Genomic DNA, 25,998 nt, shown 5'->3' on the forward strand with positions numbered 1-25,998 from the left:
CTTTGCCAAAAGCTGTGAATGCGTCTCCTTCTCATCTCAAAGCTTATGAAAACATAGCAAAGATCATTTTAGCCTGGAACCGAAGCACATTTTCCAGTTTAAAAGAATAAAATCGGATTGAATCAAAATAAGGGCATCCTCAAGATGAAACAGGGGTTTTACCGATGAGTTGAAGCGAAAGAATCCTTGAAATCGGCGAGAAACTCAAGTTATCGACAAAGAATCACCGCTGGGAGGTTGGGAGAAATACTGGGGAACGGTCTCTACGCAGTTGGAAGTGTGCTAAGGAGAGGGGCTTATGACGAGAGGCGCAACTTTATGACGCCTGCACATCTACACGGGCGTGCCAAAGGGACGCACGCCCGTGTGCCTTTACATGAGAGACTCGCAGGGGTGAACGTACGTCCCTGTGCGCTCTCGGGAAAGCATGCACCCATTCTGAATGCAACCGCACGGGCGTGCGAAAATTACCCATGCCCGTGCGCCCAACTCACAGGGGCATTCACACGCCCCTGTACGCTCTCGGGATGGAGGAGGGATCGTCTGCAGAAATCCTCACGGGCATGTGGAAAATACCCACGCCCGTGCGTTGGTCACAAAATTTCCCACAAGGGCGAGTCCACGCCCCTGTGTGCTCTCGGAAAAAAAAATTTCCAGGTTTCTGCAGAACAACGCACGCCCGTGCAGAAATTCCACACGGCCGTGTGATCATCGCCAGGTCGCTCACATGGGCGAGTCCACGCCCCTGTGCCTTCTCTGGATGAGCTCATAATACAACCCCATGGGCGTGTAGAAATTTCACATGCCCGTGCGTTTTCTCTGGATGACTTGAAAAACTCTGCAGGCTCTACAGAAATTTTCTGAACATGTTTACACATTCAGAGCCTGCTCTTTTATGCAACAATTACCAGTGGAAAACAATAGAAACAAGCTCAAACGGATAAATCTTCCCCAAATCCACAAGAAAACACACGATGCCACAGAAATCCACCAAAAATGAAAATAGCACAAGCATCTAAACATGAAGACACCAACACTTAACAAGTTATTCATGCAAAACTAAACTATGACTAGGAGAAACAGTAAACACTTGGGTTGCCTCCCAAGAAGCGCTTGTTTAACGTCGCTAAGCTTGACGTACCTTGTCTTACCTCACGGGGGTTCATGAAGGAAGAATACTTCTTTGTCGGCATTACTAACCTCTCCTCCATGATATGGTTTCAGCCTATGTCCGTTTACCTTAAACGTACCCTTCTCCGGATGGGTAATCTCTATAGCCCCATGAGGTGAAATTTCGATCACCGTGTAAGGGCCAAACCATCTGGATTTGAGCTTCTCCGGAAATAAACGTAGACAAGAATTTAATAGCAACACCTGATCTCCCACCTTGAATTCCTTCGGATTTTTAATATGCTTGTCATGTCATTTCCGAATTCTTTCCTTATAAATCCTTGCATTCTCATACGCTTTCAATTAACAGTCGCGTTGTTGGAGATCTTGCTAAATATGCACAAGCCTAAATAATAGGATGTAACTGCCTTCGTGCCCCTCCTAATCATTGTCTTAGCTCGAATACAAGGAGGTTGACATACATTCTAGCATTCTAAACCTGACTCATGTCCCCGCGTTTGAGCCTTCTCAAGATCTCCTCCAAATAATACGTAAAACGATCTACAATGGCTTCTTTCACAAATAATCGGCCCCACAACCCAACCTGCATAAAAGTACATAAATACGCACGTATTAGCGCTAAAACCTGACAAAAGTAATGCTCACCATGAGGAAAGAACGCTTCGCATTCTTATCGTACAAGCACTTATCATTGTACTATCTGTCAACATGCAAAAACTAAAAATACTCATCCTGGAGGATTACTTTAGCCACTTCCAATTCCACAACAAATCTGTGAGAGACATCTCAATGGATTTTATCATAACATTGCCATTATCAAAAGGATTTACAGTAATTTTTGTAATGGTGGATCGTCTATCAAAGTTTGCTCAAAGTTTGCTCACTATGTTTCTCTTAAGTTTGATTTTCTAGTGCAATGGTTGCTGAAGCATTCATTAACTGATAAGTGCATAAGTGATAAGAATTCGAAGTGTTCTTTCCTTATGATGAGCATTGCTTTTATCAGGTTTTAGCGCTAATATGTGTGCATTTATGTTACTTTCATGCACATAGGGTTGTGAAGCCAAATGTTAGAGAAAGAAGCCAATGAAGATTGTGAATGTACCATTTGGAGGAAATCTTGAGAAGGATCAAACGCGAAGACATAAGTCGGGTTCAAGATGCGAGAATGTGTGCCAACTTCCTCATATTTAAGTTAGCACAATGATTTGGAAGGGCAGAAAGGCAGTCACATTCAAGTATTCTGGCTTGTGCATGTATAGCAAGATTTCCACTAATGTAGCCGTTTATTGAAAGAGCAAAGAGATTTATGATGTAAACGTGTGCCCGTTTATGTTACCTCGATGAGAACATGGATTCAGGAGTATTTCGGGCTGATACTGTAGCAGGGTATTGTAGTAAACACTGTAGCAATTCATTGTAGCAGGTACTGTTCACAGCTGGCCGAGAAAAGTGATTTCCAGAGAATCCACACGGGCGTGTGGAAATTCCACACACCTGTGTGTTAATTCCACATGCCCGTGTGGTGAATCAACAGGGGCGTGTGGATTCCCGATTCCAGCCCTTTTTAAGGCCGATTTCAACCCCGATTTCAGCATTTTTTTCTCCATCTTTTCCCCAACTTGAGAGAGGGCGCCGGCTAGGGTTTTGAGAGGTATTGGCTAGGGATTAGGATAGGTTCTATGGCTCCGACATCGCTCTCCGTTTGGAAGAAGGTTAGTGGGAGAGCTTTCGTCGGCACCGATCCGGCGAGGTGTATCCTAGGCCCGACAAAGGGACTCTTGGACGAGTAAATGCTTCTCCACAAGACCATCGTCACGACTATCGAGGGGGTTTTCTATAGATTACTTGTTTTTACATTCGATTTCATTAATTGTAACTAGCTCCATAGAGAGCTAACCCCCCTAGTGGGTACTTGGATTCGTGAACAATAGGATGTATTTGTTTCATTAAACCTTGTTATTATGCTTGATATTTTATTTAAGTTCCCATCTTTAATGCATGACTGATTCAATGCTCCCTTAGAGTGACATTAGGGTTGAGAGTTCACCTTGGTAACTCTTGTGAGTGAGTGACACACCACGAGAGTTAGACAAAGCTAGATTGGAGAGGGTTGAGAGGGTGAGTCGAGAGGTAGCGAAGCGTCCCCTTTCCCCTCCAGTGTGATTTATCCTACCTCCATTTACTCGAGTTCTTTGCGGTCATAGTAGGGTGAATGGGCTAAGCGATGACCTTCCGCTGGGGCTTAGTTGCAGAGGCAACGGAGTGAAGCGTTGAAGTGATTTTAGCACCTAGGGCTTAATTGTAACTAGGGACCTTCCGCCTGGACCAAAAGGTTAGGTCTACATCTAAGAAGAGGATTTATCACTTGGAATCCCTAGAACTCATTGCGATTCTATACAAGTGCGAGGTTGAGAGATTGTTCAATTTCTCCTCCGGGACATGTATAAAGTTAGGCATGGTTGGCCTTAGATTTGGGACCATGTATTGAAGGATCTCCACGACTCATTAATACATAAGTTAGAAAGCATAATAGAGGGTTTTGTACTTGAAACGATTGTCCTAGGCGGAACAATATCCGGGTACCCCATTTATATCAATTGCCTTACCTCCCCTTTACTTGTGCTCTCTTTCTTGTCTCTTTTAACACTTAAATTTTTTCTTAACTAAGCAAAAAGTGAATAATAGTTGTGTGACAAGATGTAATATAACAAATGTTTTTATATTACATCTTGTCGCACAACTATTATTCACTTTTCGCTTAGTTAAGAAACAATTTAAGTGTTTTTATTCCCTAATCTCTATGGATATGATACAAATTCATCTTGGATTTATTACTTCGACAAACCTGTGCACTTGCGGGACATACGCAAGGGGCGTTGTCATTAACAATATTGCAAGTTGCATCGCATACCAAAGACAATTGTCAGTGATCATGACAAAGTCTTTCTCAGCAATTTTGGGAAACATTTATTTAAGGTAATAGGTACAATATTGGCAATGTCTTTATTCATCAATATGCTCATATTGCTAATTCTCTAACTAAACTCCTCAAGAAAGACAATTTTCAATGGACAGATCAAGCTCAATCAACATTTGAGAAATTAAAATATGTAATTATTTCAACTCTAATACTTCAGTTGCTTGATTTTTCTCAGCCTTTGTTTTAGAAACAGATGCCTATAGCATTGGTATTTGAGTAATTTTGAGTCAGCAAAACCATTTGATTGCTTTTTACTCAAAGAAATTAACTCGAAGTATGCAAAAATAAATAAATAAATAAATAAAATAAATAAATAAAAGCTTATGTAAGAGAGTTGTATGTTGTAACAGAATCCATTAGTAAATTCAGACATTATTTACTAGGTCATTCTTTTATTATGATAACAGACCAGGAAACCCTTAAACACTTATGCCAACAAACTATACAAACACCATAACAACAGTAGTTGTTGCCCAAATTATTGGGATATGATTTCAAAATTGAATACAAGCTTGGTAGGGAAAATGTGGGAGCTGATGCATTGCCCAAAAGTTTTTTATTGTCTTTTCCAACTATGCAGTGCACATTGTTATCTCAGATACAAAAATTACAGCAACAAGATTCGTTCTGTCTACAAAAAATTCCAAAATTGCAGGATAGTATTTCTTTTGATACCAATTTTTTTTTGGCGCCATAATTTATTGTGGAAACACAATGAGATAATAGTTCCTTCTGACAGCAATCTAAGGAATCGATTGTTATATGAATATCACAATACTCCAGTGGGAGAACTACATTGTTAAGAACCTATGAAAGATTAGAACTGAATTTTAATGGCCAGGTATGTTAAGAGACATTAAAGAATTTATTAAATATTGTACTATCTGTCAACAAGCAAAAATTGAACATACTCATCCTGGACTATTGCTTTAGCCACTTCCAATTCCACAACAGATCTGGGAAGACATCTCAATGGATTTTATCACAACATTGCTATTATCAAAAGGATTTATAGTAATTTTTGTAGTGGTGGATCATCTATCAAAGTTTGCTCATTTTGTTCCTCTTAAGTTTGATTTTCCAGCACAGTGATTGCTGAAGCATTCATTAACAATATTGTGAAGTTGCATGGCATACTAAAGACAATTGTCAGTGATCATGACAAAGTCTTTCTCTGCAATTTTTGGAAACATTTATTTAAGGCAACAAGTACAACATTGGCAATGTCTTCTGCTTAGCATCCTTAATCAGATGGGCAAACTGAAGCCTTAAATAAACGTTTGGAATCATATCTTAAATGTTTTGCATCTAAAAATCCAAAGTGGAAAAATTGGCTACAATGGGTTGAGATTTGGCATAACTTAGCATTTCATACAAGTGTTGGCATGACACCATTTAAAGCTGTATATGGCTGTGATCCTCCACCATTAATTCCATACTACTCAAATGAAAAGGATCCACCAAAATTTGCTCGATTATTGCCTTGTCGGGACAAAATTCTACAACAATTATAACAAATTTTACTCAAGGTGCAAACAAGAATGAAGAGATTGGCTGATAAGAAAAGAGTTGAAATTGTTTTTACAGTTGGTGATTGCATATGGGTCAAATTACAACCGTACAGACTGCATTCCCTTGCTTTGCTCAAGAATCAGAAATTGGGAATGAGATATTTCGGTCCATTTCAAATATCCCATAGGTTTGGATCTATTGCTTACAGATTGTCATTGCTTTTATACTCCCACATTCATCTAGTGTTCCACGTTTTCTTAATAAAATACTATAAAATTTCTGAGATTAATTGCTCAATATAGCTGCGAGTAACTAGATTGGAGATTTTTCGAAGAATTGAATTACAGTATTGTCTTCTGTTGAACTTGTTGAAAAATTCATTACACAATTTAACCCAAACTTAATAAAAAATCTACTTAAAAAATTTAATGTTATTAATGTTTTATCTTTATAAGATATTTTATTTGCACAATCATTACTATTTTCAAATAATACAAAGAAGATAAATTAATTTGGTATTAGTGCTCTGCAGGTGATGTGGCATTTTTTTTATGTGGCATTTGCTGGCACATCAAGAACAAATTACTTGACTTAAATTTGATTTAAATTCAAAACATCATTTTATTCTAAATTAATACTCAGATGTTTTATTCATACCATCAATGGCCACAACTTTGTTTTTAAAATATGGTAAAAAAGAATTTAATTGCAATATATATGTATGTTTATGCTTGCTTACATGACATCAAATTACCATGAAAGTCCAAATATATATCATATAAAAATTATTAATGTAATATTGTTTAGCATTATTGTCATAAATGTTAAACGGGGTTCAAAGTGCATTTTCCTTATACAGTTTAGGGACTATTGGTGCTCTTTCAACTACATGTCTAAATATATATACAGTGATACCATGTCATTTGAGCAACTTTAATGGGGGCATCAATGGGCTCATTGAGTGCTCAATGGAATGCCACATTATTAGAGCTCAATGAGGATATAACAACCATTGAGTGTTTGCCAAGGCCCATGGTTAAAACTTAAAATTTTTTTTAAGAGTGTTGTTAGTATCAATATATTTATATTATGTAAATTTCAAAATTATTCAAAATTTTATTTTTTAATTTCAAAATCACCATAAATTGTTTAAATTTTATTATTACTGTAATTTAATTAAAATGTAATTTTTAATTAATATAATATGAGTTTAATAAGTACGAATTTAATGAGTTTGATTGTGAGTCCTATTTTTATAGTATAACTATTATGGGAGATAGTTTAATGGGTAAGAGTTTAATGAATTGATGATGTGGCATGAACATCAAACCCTATGATAGTCTGACGATTAAAGATGCCCTTAATATGTAAATTAATTTTTTTAAAAAAAAAAAATATTTGCAACTAGCATTACATTGCCACATCACCGCCACATCAACTGAAAAATCCACATACTATAGAAAACATTATTAATTTAATATTAATTAACGGAATTGTTGCCATGCCAGCGACAAAGTTAGATGTAAAGTAATTTGCACGTATTGATGTAGTTTGATGACCAAACTGCATGGTTAATTGGATTCAAGGTTCACAGCGACTACAGGTGCACTTTTACCTTTCAAATAATAATAATACATAACATCCACTAGATTTTCCAAGAAGTATAAATAATATCAACTATAGGATGACTGCCTACATCTAGTGCAGTTTTCTCACTGCATTACACTAATGATCCTGAGTTATATGCTTATGAGCTCCAACCATCAAATTCTATTATCTCTCCTATCATTTTATTGTCCCAGGTTATAAAAAAATCAAGTACCGAAAAACATGTTAAATTGAACACCACCCTCACTAGTTAGCTGCTACCATTCTGCATAAGTAGAATGTTTCTATCCTCCCAATAAGCAATCTTCCATAATACATTGCCTAACATCTATCTAATCCTTGAGCTCTTTTTATCCAAATTTAAAAACATATAAACATTCATAAATTCAATGTGGCTTTCTTCTATATGGCTAAGTAAGTCTAGAAATAAAAACAAATTACTTCATTAGTTTCGCTGAAGGGTTTGCTTCACACAAACCATATCAAAGGTAGACAAATTTAAAAACATATGAACATTCATAAATTCCATGTGGCTTTCTTCTACGTGGCTAACTATGTCTAGAAAATAAAACAAAATTCCTTCATTAGTTTTCGCTCAAAGGGTTTGCTTTTACACAAACCATATTAAAGGTGGTCAAGAAAAAGAAAATACTAACATTTCATTTATACAAGCTTAATAAAAGAATTCTACTGCATTTCCTCTAAATTCTCCAATGTTTGTACATTATCGATAAGTACCCAGTCAACTTGTGTTTTTATCCTATCTCATATTGTAGTTTCTAACACTTTCAGTACAAGTATTGGATAACCTGGCATACTGCAATTGTATTCATAAATAGGACAAATCGCTTGAAATTGTCTTTTACAACACTTGAATTGGGGTCACAATGACTATGTGAGCTTTATTTACATGCCTCTAAAGCGTTCAGTTCTCTTCAGCAACCATCAACAGTTAGGATCTTCTCTCTAAATTTCAATACATATTTACAAATGAAATCTCGTCAAAAATATTATGGAGGCTACTTTCACAATGAATATGTGAGCTTTATTAGAAAAAAGAAAGCAAACAATGAAATTATCCTTGATGAATGTACGCTGATGCAAGAAATTTTAATAGTTTCAGGGTGTAACTACTTTCATCTATTCATAAGTTTGAGAAATCTTGGTGGATGCTGCAAAATAAGAAAGAAGCAGCAAAGGCTTGATTGCGCATCTACGCAGAAGGCTTGCCTGCATCATATCTGCTCCAAGAGCTTCTTTGTTTTCACATGCATCACTTTCAGCTAATGCTTCAATAATATTAGGATGGTAGCTGATAATATCCATTCATTAACACATACATAAGAACTTGACATTTGATGCACAACTAGAAACCAAGTAACAAAAAGTCAGGTGATCATGAATCAAAGGAAAAAATAAAAAAAATTCTTTGGTATCAGCATATTAAACAAAAAAAATAATAAAAATTAATAATAATAATAAACAAGCCCAAAGCAAAGATGAGATCAAATTCAGCACAGGATCATGTTTATTCAATAATAATGTCAGAAACATAATGACCGCAACAATCAGAACCTAATCACAACTGATTCATTTGTTCTCCTTTGTAGCCAATAATCAATCATATGGTATTATTAGTGATGAAAGAGATACAAGGGATCAACTTACAGCAGAGTTTCATATGTGTATCTCCCTGAATTGAATTCAATAGCTCATGAAAACAGAGAATTATAAAAATTCTCTTCCTCGTCAGCTGCAGAGATTTCTCTGCTAAGTGAAAATCAGAACATGAATAAAACAGAGACAAAGGAAACACAGCATTGTTTAAATCAATTTATGCAAATATCCCACATTCGCTGACCTTTTTTCAATGGTTTCTCATCTTTTTAACCATCATCATCATCATCATCATCACTCCAACACCACCTTCGCTCCAACAGCCTTCATTTTCTCAATTATTTGCTGCCCCTCCTCCTTGGACACCCCACCCTTAATAACAATTGGCGTCTTCTCCACCAACTCTTTGGCCTCTTTCAGCCCCAAATCAGTGAACCCTCTAACCTCCTTGATCACCTTTATCTTGGACGCAACCTCGAAAGACTCCAGCTTCAGCTCAAACACCGTCTTCTCCTGCTTCTTATCCTCCTTCGTGACCCCAGCCTCGTTGCCACCCGGAGATATCCCACCAGCGAATCCGGTGCCAGAGTTCATGACGGCGATGACCGGCGGTTCTTTCATCCGGAGCTTGGAGGCGAGGATTGAAGAGAGGTCGGTGACCTCGGAAAGAGTGAGAGAGGAGACCTCGTCGACGAGGCGCCAGACACGGGCAGTCGGAGGGCCACGGTGGTCGGTGGGGTCGAAGTTTGCCGGATCGTAGTCCGCCGGCAGCTTCCGCTGGTCAAAGATCTCGTGCTCCTCTTCTTTCCTAGCTGCTGTTGGCTGGGAGTAAAAGCAGCCGGAGATGCGAATGGTGGCGGTGGATGGAATTGGGCGAAGAAGACGATGGCCGCATCGGAAGAGAGGGTTCATGTTATGAGATTCTGATGGAGGTCAGGTTTTGGTTTTCTTAGGGTTTAGTGTTGCGGTTAGTTTTTTTCTCTGTGAGATGATGATGATGTCTCTTCCTTCATATGATGAAGTCAATTTTAAAATATTAATTTGTTTTATTTTTATTTTCATATTTTCCAAATCTTTATATATTGTATTGATGGTAAATTTGCTCTTCCTTCGTTCTAGTTCGGTTTGGTTTTTTGGGATTTAGTGTATGTTTTACTAATTCATGATTTTATGTCAAATTTTCTTTTTGTTAACATCCAAATTTTCTTACGAAAACAAGAGATGCTTATAAGTGGGCTAGAAAAAATAAAGAAGATGGTGGTCATCCCTCTCATTCTCTTTTTATCATTAGCATTAGCATGCAAGTAATCAACATACAATACTTAAAATTAATAAAAGAGTTAGAACGATTTAGCGTGGGATTAAGTGTGCAAAGGCACTGTCTAAACATTAAATTGGCTCTCTTCATACAGGATTAAATAGCTTCACTCTAATGGCAGGATATACTAACTTACTAGGAAGATCTGTGATTGTGACTGTCGCAATTGCAATGGGTCGTTAAGTAATACTCTGTGAGTGACACAGGGGTCGTATTCCACGCGGCCAAGGAGTTACCCTTATTTCCTCTTTATTCGTTGTCTAGCCTACAAATTCGAGTGAGTGCTTTAAATTACTAAAAAAAAAGTAAAAAGAACTAAAGTGAAATTGTCTACACATTGGGGTGAAAGAGAGGGATTTCTATGGAAGAAGATGGTCACGGATATGGATCCCCTCGGGGCTACTAAAGCTAGAAGGATGTTAAGATTACAAAGCAATGACGATTTTGGGCCAAGAGACAACCTAAAGTATGTCAACCCCAATGGTTACGGCGGTCAACCACTAATCCCGTACAAGCATTTGCTCGGAATCTCTTCTGACCAACTCCTCCTACAATTGCATTATGTATAGGGAAGTCTCTAATTAGGGTCAAACACAATACCCTAGGTTTATCCCTAATGGTTGAAGGGTACAAAAATAGCCGATGGTCATGGTGTATTCATAAATGAATCCCTTTTTAAAACCAAGTGAGTATAGTACAAGGGCGATGGTCACGTGAACTAAGTACAACCTAGAAATCGAACACAGAGTTCTCATGCAATTTGACATAATAAACAACACAAGACTTAAACCACAAACCAATCAAATGCATTTAAGTAATCAAAACATCCAAACAAGCAAGTTCAAGGTTCACCGGCATCCGGTTAACTTTGCGGTTTAGCCGTCCATACAAGCAAATATAAGGTTCAATACAATGGGAACAACTAAAACAAGCATAATAAAGACTCCCTCAAAGGTTTGAGGTCGAATGACGCTTTGCATCACGTGGAAAGCTTCCATAAATGGCGCGTGCGAGGACGACTTCCTTCGTCATCTCAAGCCTCTACAAGTGGGATCAAGGGTAGATCTTGCCGGAGTGTGCTTCTCCCATCGATTTCCTCCTCAGAAATGCCCTCAAATGTTGTTCTTCACCTTGTATCAAAGTTGGAGGAAGTGAAGAGCTCGAGGGAAGAAGATGATGAACAAATCCTCTAAACTTTCTTTTAAAGGCCTTCTGGGGCTAGCTTGACCACTTGGTTCACTGCCGTGAGGATACCCGCAAGCTCCTCAGGATTTCTGCCAATTTTTTCATAAAGTGCTACAATACCTGCTACAATAACTTTGCTACAGTAAATCCCTACATTACATATACACAATTTCTCCAGCTAACTTACGGGTTTCTTCACGGCCTTGATGTTACCTGCGAGGAAAACCCTAGACTTTACGGTTTCTTCAATCCTTCGTGTTACAGTACTTGCTACATTGCTGCTAAAATACCGCTGGGGCTCTAAAACGTCGTTTTTGTTGCTGATTTCTTCCTAAATTGCGTCGTCGATTGCTCCTAGGCTTCCTTGAGGCCTATAACACAAATGAACCAATTAATTATAAAACGGGCATTGATTCATCAAAATGTTCATGAATATTATAAAATATATACATATAAAATACATACATTTAGACATTTATCAAGCATCCCCACACCGAAGCATTTGCTTATCCTCAAGTAAACAAATATAAAGAGTAGGGGCAAGAAGATAAATAGCTAAATGTATGACCTCAAGCTCAAAAGTAAAGAACTCCACAAGCACAAATGAAATGAAATCAAGAAAGTGAGTTGTTCTACAAGTAATCGAGTAATGACAGTCTTGCTTCATCTAAAGTGCTCCTATGAATGTGTGTAAACTTCCTACCTCATCCTCCGCACCCTGGATTACCTCAGGATGTCCATTCACCCCACACACAATGATAACTAGCATTAAAAATGCTAAAGACATCATTAATAATCAATCAAGAGTTCTTTGGTTCCTAAGTAAAACTTTAACCCGTATGTGAATGTAAAACAGATTCTAGAAGATCAATAGAGATTTTTTTTTCCGAGTCTGACTAACGTAGACTGCACAAAATCTTTCTGGAGGATGTACATGCTAATTAGGCAAAATAGCCACGCAACTTACTCAATTACATGTTTACATAGAATCATTCATGCTTTACTAGCAGAGGAATATTGTCATAGACTTCTTTTTTTCTCTTTTGTCTCTTTTTTTCTTTTTCTTTTTTTTTATATACATATATACATACTCTATCTCATGTCTCCTAGGCCTACTATGACTTCCCTTACGCTAAAGAAAAATAATGAAGGAACCAAAAGCTCTTAAAAGAATATTGAAAGTAGAATTTAACATTCTAATGCCAATAACATTATGATGGTTTGGCCAGTGTACAAGGTGAAAGTTTCCATGATAAAGCATGAAGGAGCACTAGAGAAGTCCATTCAAGCACAGATAAAAAAAAAAAATACAACTCACATCTATCATTCTATCAAACCAGGAAGTTCTTAACTAAGCATCATAGCTACCATAGGTAAATCAAGCATGCATAAGTATGAAATACCCCCATCCCCACATCTAGAGTCATACATTGCCCTCAATGTACATAAGTCATTAGTACATGGTGAAAGATATGAATTAAGTACAAGGAGATTGGACATTGGGTTAACATGAGTAAGTCTGTACACACATATTTAGATTTTATTTCTTTTTGATTTAAGTTTTTGCTAGAGCACTGATTGTTCTCATTTAGTGTTTGATATTTTCCTCACTTCTAGAATGCTATTCTTATACACTTTTTGTGAACCTGTGGCCAAGCACTTCAATGTCTCTTCCTTGATGTTTTAATGTGTTGATTTTTCTTGAGGACAAACAAAGACTTAAGTGTGGGGAGTTTGATAAGTGCTTATGTATACATATTAATTAGTATGATTTACTTACATTGAGTATTGCTTTTATCAGATTTTATGGCTCATTCTTGTGTTTTTGTGTTTTTTTTCTGCATTTAGGGTTGTAAGGACATATAAAGAGAAAGAATGCAAAAATAGGTCATGAAAGCGGATTTTGAGAATTCTCTTGCATGGAATAAGGATCAAGACACAAGCCGTGATCATATGCATGAGGATATGTGCCAACTTCCAAGAGTGTTCAAGTCAATTTACAAGTTGGAAAGGCGCAAAGACAGTCACACACTTATGTTCTAGCTTGTGAAGAAATTTCAAGAGCTTTCTCAACACATCTGAAAGACAAGAAGTGACGTGACCTACCACACGGATGTGTCCCAAGCTGTGGGACCTCAAAGGAAGAAAAAGAAATTGGGTGGTACTATTTACGGGTTACTGTACCAAATTAATATTCACATATTACTATAGCATATTACTGTTTACAGTGGCAAAATAGAGAATCCACACGGCCGTGTGGAGCCCTGATTTTGAGGTTTAAAAGATTGCTTGAAGAGTTATTGAGGCGATTTTTTTCCTATCTAGGAGAGCGAGTGCGGCTAGCATTTGAAAGAGATTTTTGCAAGGTTTTAGAGCGCTTCTACGCCGTTCAACATTGATTTTCTTCAAAGGAAAGTTATTGGGGGAGCCGCCGATGACATTGATTCAATGAGGTGTGCCCTAGGCTTGACGGATGAGTCTTTGGAGAAGGAGGAGTGGCTTTTGGAGACCATCATCATAGAATGAAAGGGGGTTATCTTTATGGATTGTTTGCACTCTTATTTGTTTTCATCTTTGATTTTGTATTGTTCTATGGAGAGCTAAACCCCTAGTGGGTACTTGAAAATGTAAATCCTAGGATGTATTCATTTCTTTGACTTTTATTGCATTTCCTTTAATTGAGTATTTATTTGAGTTTCAATCTTGTGCACTTGATATTTGGTTTTTCCTTAGAGTGCCATTAGGGTTGAGAACCTATTGTAATATCCTTTTGATGAGTGACCATCACCATTAGGATTAGATTTACCAAGGTTGAAAAGGGTTGAAAGGGTGAGTCAAGAGGTAGTGGAACACCCCTTTTGTCCGTTAATGTGATTTATCCTGCCTTTGTATTTCAAGAGTTCTTTACAATCACAAAAGAGTGAAGCGTCTAGAGTTCCCTCTCCAATTTGGCTTAGGTGTATGATAAGTGCTTGTGTATATGTAATATGAAGTATTCTTTGCTTACATTGAGCATTACTTTTCTCAGATTTTATCGTTTATGCATGTGCATTTGTGTTCTTTTGTGCAGTTAGGGTTGTGGAGATAAGTGTGGAAGAAAGGAACCAAAAGTAGATCGTGGATGCAATTTTAAATGAAGTTCTTGGATTGAACAAACGTGAAGACATAAGTTGTGCTCAAAGACATTTGGGTGTGTGCCAACCTCCATTGTGTTCATAACAATATACAAATTGGAGGGGCACAAAGGCAGTGATACTCATGTGTTCCGACTTGTGTAATACTACTAAGATCTTCGTTAATGTGATTTCATTGAAGACACAGCGTGATCTACCGCATGGATGTGTGCCCATTCATGTGGCCTCGATGAAAAGTGTGGATTCGGGAGTATTTTGGCGAAGTACCTAGCAATTTACTGTAGTAAAATCAATGTAGTAGTTACTGTTCACAGCTCGCAGGAAATCAACTTCTGGCAATTCACACGGGCGTGTGGAAACCCGATTCCAGCCCTTATAAAAGCCGCGATTTCAGATATTTTGGGGGATTCTTTTCCTATTCTCTTCCTATCTTTTTCTCACCTTTGGAGGGGCTCGCTGCTAGGGTTTAGAGAGGCTTTGGCTAGGTCTTTGGAGTGATTCTACGGCCTTCGACATTGAGTTCCTTCGAAAGATAGTTATTGGGAGAGTTTTTGTCGGCTTCAATTTGGCGAGGTGTGCCCTAGGCTTGACGAAGGAACCCATGGAGAAGATGAAGCAACCCCACAAGACCATCGATACATACTACAAGGGGGTTTTACTTATGGATTACATGCTTTTACATTCGATTTCATTATTAATTGTATTTTGCTCTATTGAGAGCTAAACCCCTAGTGGGTGCTTGGACTTGTAAATCCTAGGATGATTTTGTTTCATTGGCTTTTTATTATATTTCTTTAATTGATGTTTTAATTGAGTTCCAACTTTGGATTCTTTTTGCATTGATTTTCCCTTAGAATGACACTTGGGTTGAGAATCTATCTTGGTAATCTTTGTGGATGAGTGACACACCATGATGGTCAGATAAAGCAAGGTTGGAGAGGGTCAAGAGGGTAAGTCGAGAGGTAGCAGAATGTCCCCTTTTCCTTCCAATGTGATTTATCCTACCTCCACGTTCCAAGAATTCTTTGCGGTCATGATAGGGTGAAGTGCTAAGAGACAAACTCCGCTTGGGCTTAGTTGCACAAGCAACAGAGTAAAGGGTTAAAGTAATCCTTAGTGCTGGGTCTTAATTGTGACTAGCGGTCTTTCGCCTAGACCAAATGGTTAGATCTATATTAGGGAATAGGGTTTATCACTTGGAATCCCCAGATCTTCATGCAACCTCACACAGTGTGAGGCGTCGAGAGTATCCCTTTCCGCTTGAGCATAGTGTGAGGGTTAGTTACGGTTGACCTTAAGTTTGGGACAGTGTGTTTTAGGATTTTCACGACTCATTAAATATCAGTTAGGAGATATAATAATCAGTCTTACACTTGAAATAATAGTTATAGGGTGAACAATGCCCGGGGTACCCCATCTTCTATCGATTGCCTCTCTTATTATTCTCTTGGGTCTCTTTCTTATTTTCTTTATTTCTATTTTCATTAAAATTGTTCACACCACACTTGAATTATCTTCACCATAGTTAAATAGCAATTCTTGTGTTTTCAAGCAGTATTCCCTGTGGATACTACTACCCACTCACCAAAGTACTTTATTATTTCGACAACCCGTGCGCTTACGGTATGTACTCACAAGGGGTGTGTCAGTGTAATTAGGGATCCTCACTTGGACCAAAGAGTTTGATCTAGATTCGGGAATAGGGTTTATCATTTGGAATCCCTAGAGCTTTAAGGAGTCATACGTGGTGTTAGGCGTCGAGAGTCTTTTCTCTGTTGAGATCTCGTAGGGGACTAGTCATGGCTAACCTTATATTTGGGATCTTGTGCTTTTTATTTCCACGACTCATTAAATCTCAATTAGGGAAGCATAGTTTTAGTCTTACACTTGAAACAAAAATCCTAGGAGGAGCATTATCCGGGTACCCTACTTTCTCATTGATTGTCTTCTCTTCTTGCTTTTTGCTTATTTCCTTGTTTTTATATTTGATAACAGCTTGATCATATTCACCAACTGATTGTTGACAACGCCCTTTGTGTATGTCCCGCAAGTGCACGTGTTTGTCGAAGTAATAAAATCCCAAATGAGTGGGGTATCGTATCCACAGGGAGTAGGGAATAAAAACACTTAAATTGTTTCTTAACTAAGTGAAAGATGAACAATGATATGTGCAACAAGATGTGAAATAACACAAAAGCAAAAGAACAAGAAAAAGGGCACAAGTAAAGGAGAAGGTAAGGCAATCGATATAAATGGGGTACCCGGATATTGTTCCGCCTAGGATAATCGTTTTAAGTGCAAGAACCCTCTATTATACTTTCTAACTGATGCAATAATGAGTCATGGAGATCCATAAATACATGGTCCCAAATCTAAGGTCAACCATGCCTAACTGTATACATGTCCCGGAGAAGAAATTGAATAACCTCTCAACCTCGCACTCATATAGAATTGCAATGAGTTCTAGAGATTCCAAGTGATAAATCCTCTTTCTAGATGTAGACCTTACCCTTTGGTCCAGGTGGAAGGTCCCTAGTCACAATTAAGCCCTAGGTGCTAAAATCACTTCAACGCTTCACTCCGTTGCACCCGCAACTAAGCCCCAGCGGAAGGTCATCCTTTAGCCCATTCACTCTACTATGACCGCAAAGAACTTGAGGAAATAGAGGTAGAATAAATCATACTGGAGGGGAAAGGGACACTCCACTACCTCTCGACTTACCCTCTCAACCCTCTCCAAACTAGCTTTGTCTAACTCTCGTGGTGTGTCACTCACTCACAAGGGTTAGCAACAAGAACTCTGATAAGTGCTTGTGTGATATGAATGTGAAACATTCTTTCCTTATGTTGAGCATTACTTTTCTCGGGTTTTTACATTAATATGTGTGTTTTTATGTTACTTTTATGCAGGTAGGGTTGTGAAACCAATTATGAAGGAAAGAAGCCAATGTATATCACAATGCACCGATTTTGGAGAAAATCTTGCTAAGGTTCAAACGCGAAGAAATAAGTCGGGTGCGAGATGCTAGAGTGTGTGCCAACCTCCCCGTATTTGAGTTTGCACAACCATTTGGAGGGGTACAAAGGCAGTCACACTCAAGCATTCCGACTTATGCACATAGAACAAGATCTCCATCAACTTATCCGTCATTGAAGAAGCTAAAAGCGATCCACGGCATAAACGTGTGCCCGTTTATGTTACCTCAATGAAAAGTGGATTCGGGAGTATTTTTGGCATAGTACTTTTAGCTCTCATCGTAGCAAAAATCACCGTAGTCGCCGAAAAATGACGGGCTTTCAGAGAATCCACACAGGGCGTGGAAATTACCCACGCCTGCAGTGGAAATTCTCACCGGGCTAGCGAAGCATCCACGCCTGCGTAGTCGCCTCGATTCCAGAGACTATTTAAAGCCGAATCAGCCCCGATTTTGGTATTCTTTTCTCCATCTTTTCCCCAACTTGCGAGAGGGCTTCGACTAGGGTTTTGAGGGGTATTGGCTATGTTTTTGGAGAGGTTTTACGGCTCCGACATCGCACGTCGTTTGGAAGAAGGTTATTGGGACAGCTTTCGTCGGCATCGATCCGGCGAGGTGTATCCTAGACCGGACAAAGGATCCCTTGCGACGAGTAGAGGACTCTCCACAAGACCATCGACACGACCATCGAGGGGGTTTCTTTATGGATTCATTGCTTTTACATTCGATTTCTTTGATTGTACTTAGCTCCATGTAGAGCTAAACCCCTAGTGGGTACTTAGGTGATTGTGAACCCTAGGATGTATTCGTTTCTTTGAACTTCTTTATTATGCTTTCAATAAATTGATGTTTATTATGAGTTCCAACCTTAAATGCTTGATTGTATGAACATTTCCCTTAGAGTGACACTAGGGTTGAGAGTTCTTGTTGGTAACCTTGTGAGTGAGTGACACACCACGAGCGTTAGACAAAGCTAGGTTGGAGAGGGTTGAGAGGGTGAGTCGAGAGGTACAGGAGCATCCCTTTTCCCCTCCGACGTGATAGATTCTACCTCCGTTCCTCGAGTTCTTTACGGCCATAATAGAGTGAATGGTCTAAGGGATGAATCTCCGCTGGGGCTTAGTTGTGCGTGCAACGGAATGAAGCGTTGAGGGGATCTTAGTATCTAGGGCTTAATTGTGGTTAGGGACCTTCCGCCTGGACCAAAGGGTTAGGTCTATAATTAGGAAGAGATTTATCACCTGGAATCCCTAGAGCTCATTGCAACTTTATTCGAGTGCGAGGTTGAGAGGTTATTTAATCTCTCCTCCGGGACATGAATAGAGTTAGGCATGGTTGACCTTAGATTTGGGCCTATGTATGTAAGGATTTCCATGACTCACTATTGCATTTATTAGGAAGCATAATAGAGAGTTCTTGCACTTGAAGCGATTATTCTAGGTGAAGCATCATCCGAGTACCCCATCTTTATCGATTGCCCTACCTCCTCCTTACTTTTGCTCTCTTACTTGTTGCTTTTAATTGTTGAGAATTGAATCATTGTCATACTTATCATTGTTGATATTCCACATAGCTAAGAATCGAATTAAGTGTCTTTACTCCCTACTCCCTGTGGATTCGATACCCGCTCACTCGGGATTATTACTTCGACAAACCCGTGCACTTGCGGGATATACGCAAGGGGACCTTGTCAAACTCTCAACCCTAGTGTCACTCTAAGGGAACATTCATACAATCAAGCATTCAAGATTGGAACTCAAATAAAACATCAATTAATTGAAAGCATAATAAAGAGGTACAATGAAATGAATACATCCTAGGGTTCACGAATACCCAAGTACCCAGTAGGGGGTTTAGCTCTCCATGGAGCTAATTACAATCAATGAAATCAAATGTAAAAGCAAAGAATCCATAGAAAACCCCCTCGATAGTCATGGCGATGGTCTTGTGGAGAGTCCTCTACTCGTCCAAGGCTTCCTTTGTCCAGCATAGGATACACCTCGCCGGATCGGTGCCGACGAAAGCTCTCCCACTTACCTTCTTCCAAATGGAGCACGATGTCAGAGCCGTAGAACCTCTCCCAATCCCTAGCCAATACCTCTCAAAACCCTAGCCGCCGCCCTCTCTCAAGTTTAGGAAAAGATGGAAAAAAGGATCATGGAATCGGGGCTAAAATTGGCTTTTAAAGGGCTGGAATCGGGAATCCACACCCCCTTGTGAGTGCCCGTGTGGATTTTTCACACGGGCGTGTGGAATTAAAGCACGCCCATGTGGATTCTCTATTTTTATCCTTCTTCGAGCGGCTGTAAACAGTACCTGCTACAGTATTTTACTACAGTGCCCTGCTATAGTACCGGCCCAAAACACTCCCGAATCCATGCTTTCATCGAGGTAATAAACGGGCACACGTTTACGTCGTAGATCGCTTTGCTTCTATACATGCGCAAGCCGGAATGCTTGAATGTGACTGCCCCTGTGCCCCTCTAAATCATTGTGCTAATTTGAATACGAAGAAGTTGGCACACATTCCCGCATTTCTAACCCGACTTATGTCTTCGCGTTTGAACCTTCTCAAGATTTCCTCCAAATGATGCATTTACGATCCACATTGGCTTCTTTCTCTAATATTTGGCCTCACAACCCTATCTGCATGAAAGTAACATAAATACACACATATTAGCGTTAAAACCCGATAAAAGTAATACTCATCATAAGGAAAGAACACTTCGCATTCTTATCACACAAGCACTTATCAATTGTTATTTTGACTATTTAGCAAGATTATTTGTTTCTAGAGCCTATTCCCTGTGGATTCGACTACCAACCCATTGGGTACTTTATTACTTCGACACCCGTGCACTTGTGGTAAACACGCAAAGTTGTGTTAAGTTTTTGGCATCGTTGACGGGGACTAGGTGTTTTAGAGACATTTACACTTTGCTATTTTAGCCATTCACTATCTACTCTATTCCATATCCTCTATTCTTCCATCATTCTAATTTGTTCATTTTTTGTTAACCTTTGTAGAGAAAATGGTCAACAAAACAGAGCTATTTGATGCAATAACTGGAATGGTGAGGGATATAGAATAGAAGATGTATTTGTTTGCTGCACAATCGACCTCATGTTGTTTTATGCAAGAGCAAGCTATGATAAACTATTTCGTAGAAGAACCATCTATCGGTCATGCTAATGATGCTTAGATTCAAAGTTAAAATTGATTAGTGTGCTTGTTTATATAAAAATTTTACATGTCCTAATTCAAATCAAATTAAAATTTTAAAATCACATGTGACCCAATCAAAATCAAATTAGGACAACATGTGGATAAAATAAATAAATTTCAAATTATTTGGATATGTTCAAGATCACCCAAGAATACATATCTTGAGGCGATCTAAATATTCAAATCTCCGGATAAGCCAAGAGCGCCGATCTCGAGGCGATCCAAAATACTCAAATATCAAGATCTACCGAGAGCATAGATCTCGAGACGATCTAAAAATATTCAAATCTCCGGATCAGCTAGAGCACCGATCTCGAAGCGATCCAAAATATACAAAATATTCAAATATTAAGATTAGCTGAGAGCACAGATCTCAAGGCAATCTAAAATAGTCAAAATCCCAAGATCAGTCGAGAGCACAGATCTCGGGATGATCTAAAAATATTCAAATCTCCGGATCAACTAGAGCACTGATCTCGAGGCGATCCAAAATATCCAAAATACACAAATCTCAGGACCAGTCGAGAGCACCGATCTCAAGATAGTCTAAAATATTCAAATCTCAGGATCGGCCGTGAGCACCGATCTCGAGGCGATCCAAAATATTCAAATCTCAAGACCAGCCTCAAGCACATATCTCGAGGTGGTCGAAAATACTCAAATCTCAGAATCAACCGAGACGAGACGAGACAAAAAAAAATTCAAATATCAAGATTATCTGAAACATAGATCTCGTGGCGATCTCAATCCCAAAGATCAGCCATAAATACAAATTACGAAGCAAATATATATATAAAATAATAATAATAATAATAAATATAATAAAAATAAAAATTAATTAATTAATTACTTAAAAAAATTATTACGTCAGATAAAAATAAAAATAATAAAATAAATAAATGATAATCAAATTAGATAATATATATATAATAATAAATCAAATAAAAATAATATAAATATATATAAATAAATAAATAAAATAATAATAATTAAATAATTAAATCAGAAAATGATAATATATATATATATAACAACATAATATGTAAATAAATAATGATAATAATATTAAAAAAAAGCAAACAATCAAATATGATAAAGATAATAAAATTTATATATATATAAATTAATTATTATAATAAAATTATCTGATAAAAGAAATTATTTAAATTAATATGAACAGATATCAGATAAAAATAATAATAATAAAATAATAATAATAAAAATCAAATCAAAATCAAATAAATATAATAATAAAAAAAATATATAGATATGTATAATATAAAAATATATATACATGCATGTATATAATAATAATAGTTTAAGAATAAAAATAATAATAAAACAATAAAATTAAATAACATAATTTATATATATATATATATATCATAAAATATAATATATATATATATATATATATATAAATAAATAAAAAAATAGTGGACGTGTGGATGATTCTCATGGGACACCACGATCAATGGAACCAACCCACGAACGATGTAACCATGTCCACGATCAACATAACCGTGGAGACATTGAAAGGCTTTAAAAATCGATGAAGGAGGAAGAAGAGGAGGGGAGCCACGTTCGCCGCTCTCGGAGCTCGTCGTCATTGATCCTTTTGAGTTTTATCGATGGTGTCGGCAGCCGAAACCTAGAGAAAGGAGACTGATGGAGAAAGAAGAAGAAGAAGAAGTCGGCGCCGTCTCCATCACCGCCATCGCCACTACTACTACCAGCCTCTTCGTCAGATGGGAAGAAGAAAAAGAAGATAACGGGGGAAAGGCCAAGAAGATACGCTACCTGCTAACGTTGCCTGCCGTTGTCGCCACCGTTGCTGTTGTTCCCAGAAAAAGATGGAGAGCCAAGAGAAGCTAGCCGAACAAAGAAGGAAAGAAGAAGGAAGAAGGGAACCAACGCCACCGCCGCCACAGCTGGTGGCCAAATGTCCTATATGCTGCATCCTTTCCAATCCTTTCACTGGTGATCTGTGCATCGACTGTTGCTATCTCGGCGCTGAAGCAAGAAATGGATTTAAAGAAGCGGGTTGTGATCACGGGGGATGAGACTCGTCTTGTCTTCAAGAACGATATGGATCTCTACGACGATTGGCTTCGGCAACCGGGATCATGCTAATTGATCGATTCAACACATTTAAATTTCCGACGGGTTCACCGGGCAAATCCGAAGGTTCTCATCAGAGAGTTATATCGACGGGAAGGATGAACATAGGCTTGTTGATTGTCTCCTGTATTACTTTGTCAGATGAAAGAAGGCGCTTGTGAATGCTTGGTAGGCACCTGGAATCGCATGAGCTCGAGGAAATTGACAAGGTTCTGGAGATTGTGCTTGTCGGGACAAGCATGGGTGGTCTCGCAATATTTTCTTTTTTTTTTCGGTGGAGTCCAAGCTCTCAAAGACGACAGAGAAGAAAGATGGTGATCAAAGAAACAGCGGTGGTGCTGGCCAAGTTCGCGTGCACTAAGAATTATTCCCAACATGATCATTCCAAAGTCATCATCAAGCTAAGAGCTCGCTCAGGTAGAGGTGTTCATCATGCTGTATTGGACTTTCAAGCGAGCGTTCATGGTGTTGTAATGTCATGTCCTAGCCCCACAGTCGGGCCCGCGGACAGATCGACCGCATCCAATGGGACTGGCCCCACTGGGTGCAAGGCCTCAGCTAAAAACCTGGTCAGAGTCAACCCTAACAAGCGATATGAATGTAACACAAAAAGCACAAATAGGATACTCGAAAACCGAATATTACAAGTACGGACTTTAGCGACTCTCATGAATACAAATACAACCCAACAGTCAGAATTACAAATACAATGTAATACAAGTCTTACACTCTCAAGAAGGTAATAACAAGATACTGATAACACAGACAATACGACTCTCTGACACCCCCAAGTCCTAAACTTGACCTTCTCCTGCGAGAATGTAATACATGAGTGCATGAGCCACAAGGGCCCAGTAGGATCGCAGAAAAACAACAGATATAGCAGATATTGCATAATAATAGCTCATGCTTCATACAGAATACAGAAAATACGCAGAATACTGGAATAATCCAAAAACACGAAAAACACGCAGTAAAATACATCTCCATGGCTAATAACAAATCAACGAAAGACGAGGTCGATCTTTGACTATGAAGTTGGACAATGTATGTAATATCAACAGCAGTAGTCGGGATCTTCGACCGCAGTCGAGGGGTAGCGCTACCATAGAAAACATGTGCACATGGCTAGGACTTACTCCTCATAGTGAGCGAGCTGTAAAATGGAGATGTACTAAAAAATCGCAAAAATACTGAATACGTATAGTAGGAATTCATCGAATAAATAATACAAATAAGAAAATAAATAAATAACCATAAATACCACGCAAATAAATAAATAAATAAATAAAATTATTAAACAATGCAATAATTAAATAATAGTTATTGCCAGAAATACGGAATACACAGTGCGAGAGCCTACCTGGCTCCGAGCTACAGAGTTGGGTTCACCAAGTCCCGCGAACTACAGCTCGGTATGGATCTACCCAAACAGAATATTCTAACTTAGGTTACAAAACTTGGGCCGGGCCTAAATTACGACTATAGCCAGAGCTAATTCAACAAATAAAAGAGTTCATAGCTAGCAATTAAAGGTTTTCACAAAAACTTTAGCTAAGCAATTAAAATTCTCCATAAAAGCTTTAATCATAGCACCAGCACAATTATCTTTCCAAGATTAAAATCAATACAATCCCATGATTCTGAATATATAAATTAATATTTCTAACATGCACCACAAGCATTTAAGCAATACTAAAAATAAAATTAACATTAGCATGGACACAGGATTTGGACGAATTTTCAATGAAAAGAAATTTCTAAATCATGAAATGCATGCATACCCACACACATACACATATATTTATATACATAACAACAAATAATCAACTAACTTATAACATGGCTGCATACTCACGATGTCAAGCTTACAAACATGAAAACCTATATTCAAATAATTTAAAACATGAATGCTAATTTACCTGTCCAAACTTACAAGATGCATACACAAATATTATAATTAAATTATAGGCATCCCTTGGTTGATACAAGCTTGCAAAATCATGAGAGATAAATAAAATCTTAACAAAATAAGGCTGCAAATTCCAAACCTCTCTATATTGCAACATGCACACATGGAATTTAAGCTTAAAATTACAAAGGCATGCTACACATAATTATTCAAAATGACCAAAAAACACTCAATGACATGAAAAACATGCTCAAATAAATTCTCAGATAAACATACATGCTTGGCACTAACAAAACAATTAAAACAAGACAATAAAAATCTCAGAATTCTGAAGAAAATAACAAGCTTACCTCTAAGCTTGTTGTTGACAAGTTCCACTCAAAAACCAAGCATAAAGAGAAAAGAAAATGACACCAAAATTCGGCCAAGGTTGAGTTGTTTCAAGGATAAGAGAGTTTGGAGAGCAAGAAGATTGGTTGCACAGCTAAGCCTATAAAAGCAACCCATAAACTCAATTAAAAGCCTCAACTAATCAAAAACAGGAAAAACCAATAATCCACAATCAGGCAAGATCCGGAAATTAAGGCAATGAAACAAACATTGGGGCCCACTCACCAAACACCTAGTCAAACCAGTCAAAGATGAAGAAAAAATTTTTTTTACAAACATTACATGTAAGGTCCAAAGGTGGAAGAGTTCTTGCATGAATCCAAGGAACAAGTTTGAAATACTAAGATGTTATGAAGGATGAAAATATGGGCAATGGACTTCATCACTTCAAGTAAACATTGATCTGCGTGAACTAATTTTTTCTTAAAGTTGGCGAAAGGAATGATCTAGTGCTGATGCAGGAGATTGTGAGCTACTTGGTTATGGCTCGTGGTTTGACCTATGTGGTATCAGGCATGGTTTCCTGAAGCGTGCATAAGGCAATTTCAAGCAAGCAGCTAAAGACTTGGACGAATTGGAGGGACGCAGGGAAGAGCTTGAAGCGTTGTTGTTGAATGAAAGGCCTTGCCAACAGCAAATTGCTCTCAGCCAAACACAATCAAATACAAAATGGCTTTTGAATGGATATTAATATAGCTAAGAATACAACCACCAAGTAGCGAGGCCATCTTCAGACGGTGCTTACTGTTTGCATACATACAAATAATGATTATAGCAATAGCTTATGATGTGATCCCACCAAAGCAAAGGAGAATAGATATATTTAATTTAAGGTCTGATGAGCTTAAAAGCCTTTCTTCCAAGGAACGTGCATAGCATATATTTT

At 38.1% G+C, this 25,998-nt stretch overlaps 1 protein-coding gene and 1 long non-coding RNA gene across 2 annotated transcripts; both read right to left on the reverse strand.

Annotated features, from left to right (window-relative positions):
- Positions 1-8,744: 8,744 nt before the first annotated feature.
- Positions 8,745-9,825, reverse strand: LOC120251201 (50S ribosomal protein L7/L12-like). Its single transcript, XM_039259738.1, has 2 exons — positions 9,096-9,825; positions 8,745-9,001 (listed from the first exon to the last, which is right to left on the reverse strand). Exon 1 carries the CDS (start codon positions 9,761-9,763, stop codon positions 9,146-9,148), a length of 618 nt encoding a protein of 205 aa, XP_039115672.1. The 5' UTR covers positions 9,764-9,825; the 3' UTR covers positions 8,745-9,001; positions 9,096-9,145.
- A 13,704-nt stretch (positions 9,826-23,529) lies between these two features.
- On the reverse strand, positions 23,530-25,228 carry LOC120251817. Its single transcript, XR_005533496.1, has 3 exons — positions 25,073-25,228; positions 24,174-24,233; positions 23,530-23,621 (listed from the first exon to the last, which is right to left on the reverse strand). It is a non-coding gene; the product is annotated as an uncharacterized LOC120251817 (long non-coding RNA).
- Positions 25,229-25,998: the final 770 nt, after the last annotated feature.

Source organism: Dioscorea cayenensis, chromosome 20 (genome assembly GCF_009730915.1).
Source record: "Dioscorea cayenensis subsp. rotundata cultivar TDr96_F1 chromosome 20, TDr96_F1_v2_PseudoChromosome.rev07_lg8_w22 25.fasta, whole genome shotgun sequence".
Lineage (NCBI taxonomy): Eukaryota > Viridiplantae > Streptophyta > Magnoliopsida > Dioscoreales > Dioscoreaceae > Dioscorea > Dioscorea cayenensis.

Bases quoted from the DNA above. Each gene is read 5' to 3' on its own strand.
- LOC120251201 (XM_039259738.1), bottom strand. From the start codon at position 9,763: ATGAACCCTCTCTTCCGATGCGGCCATCGTCTTCTTCGCCCAATTCCA.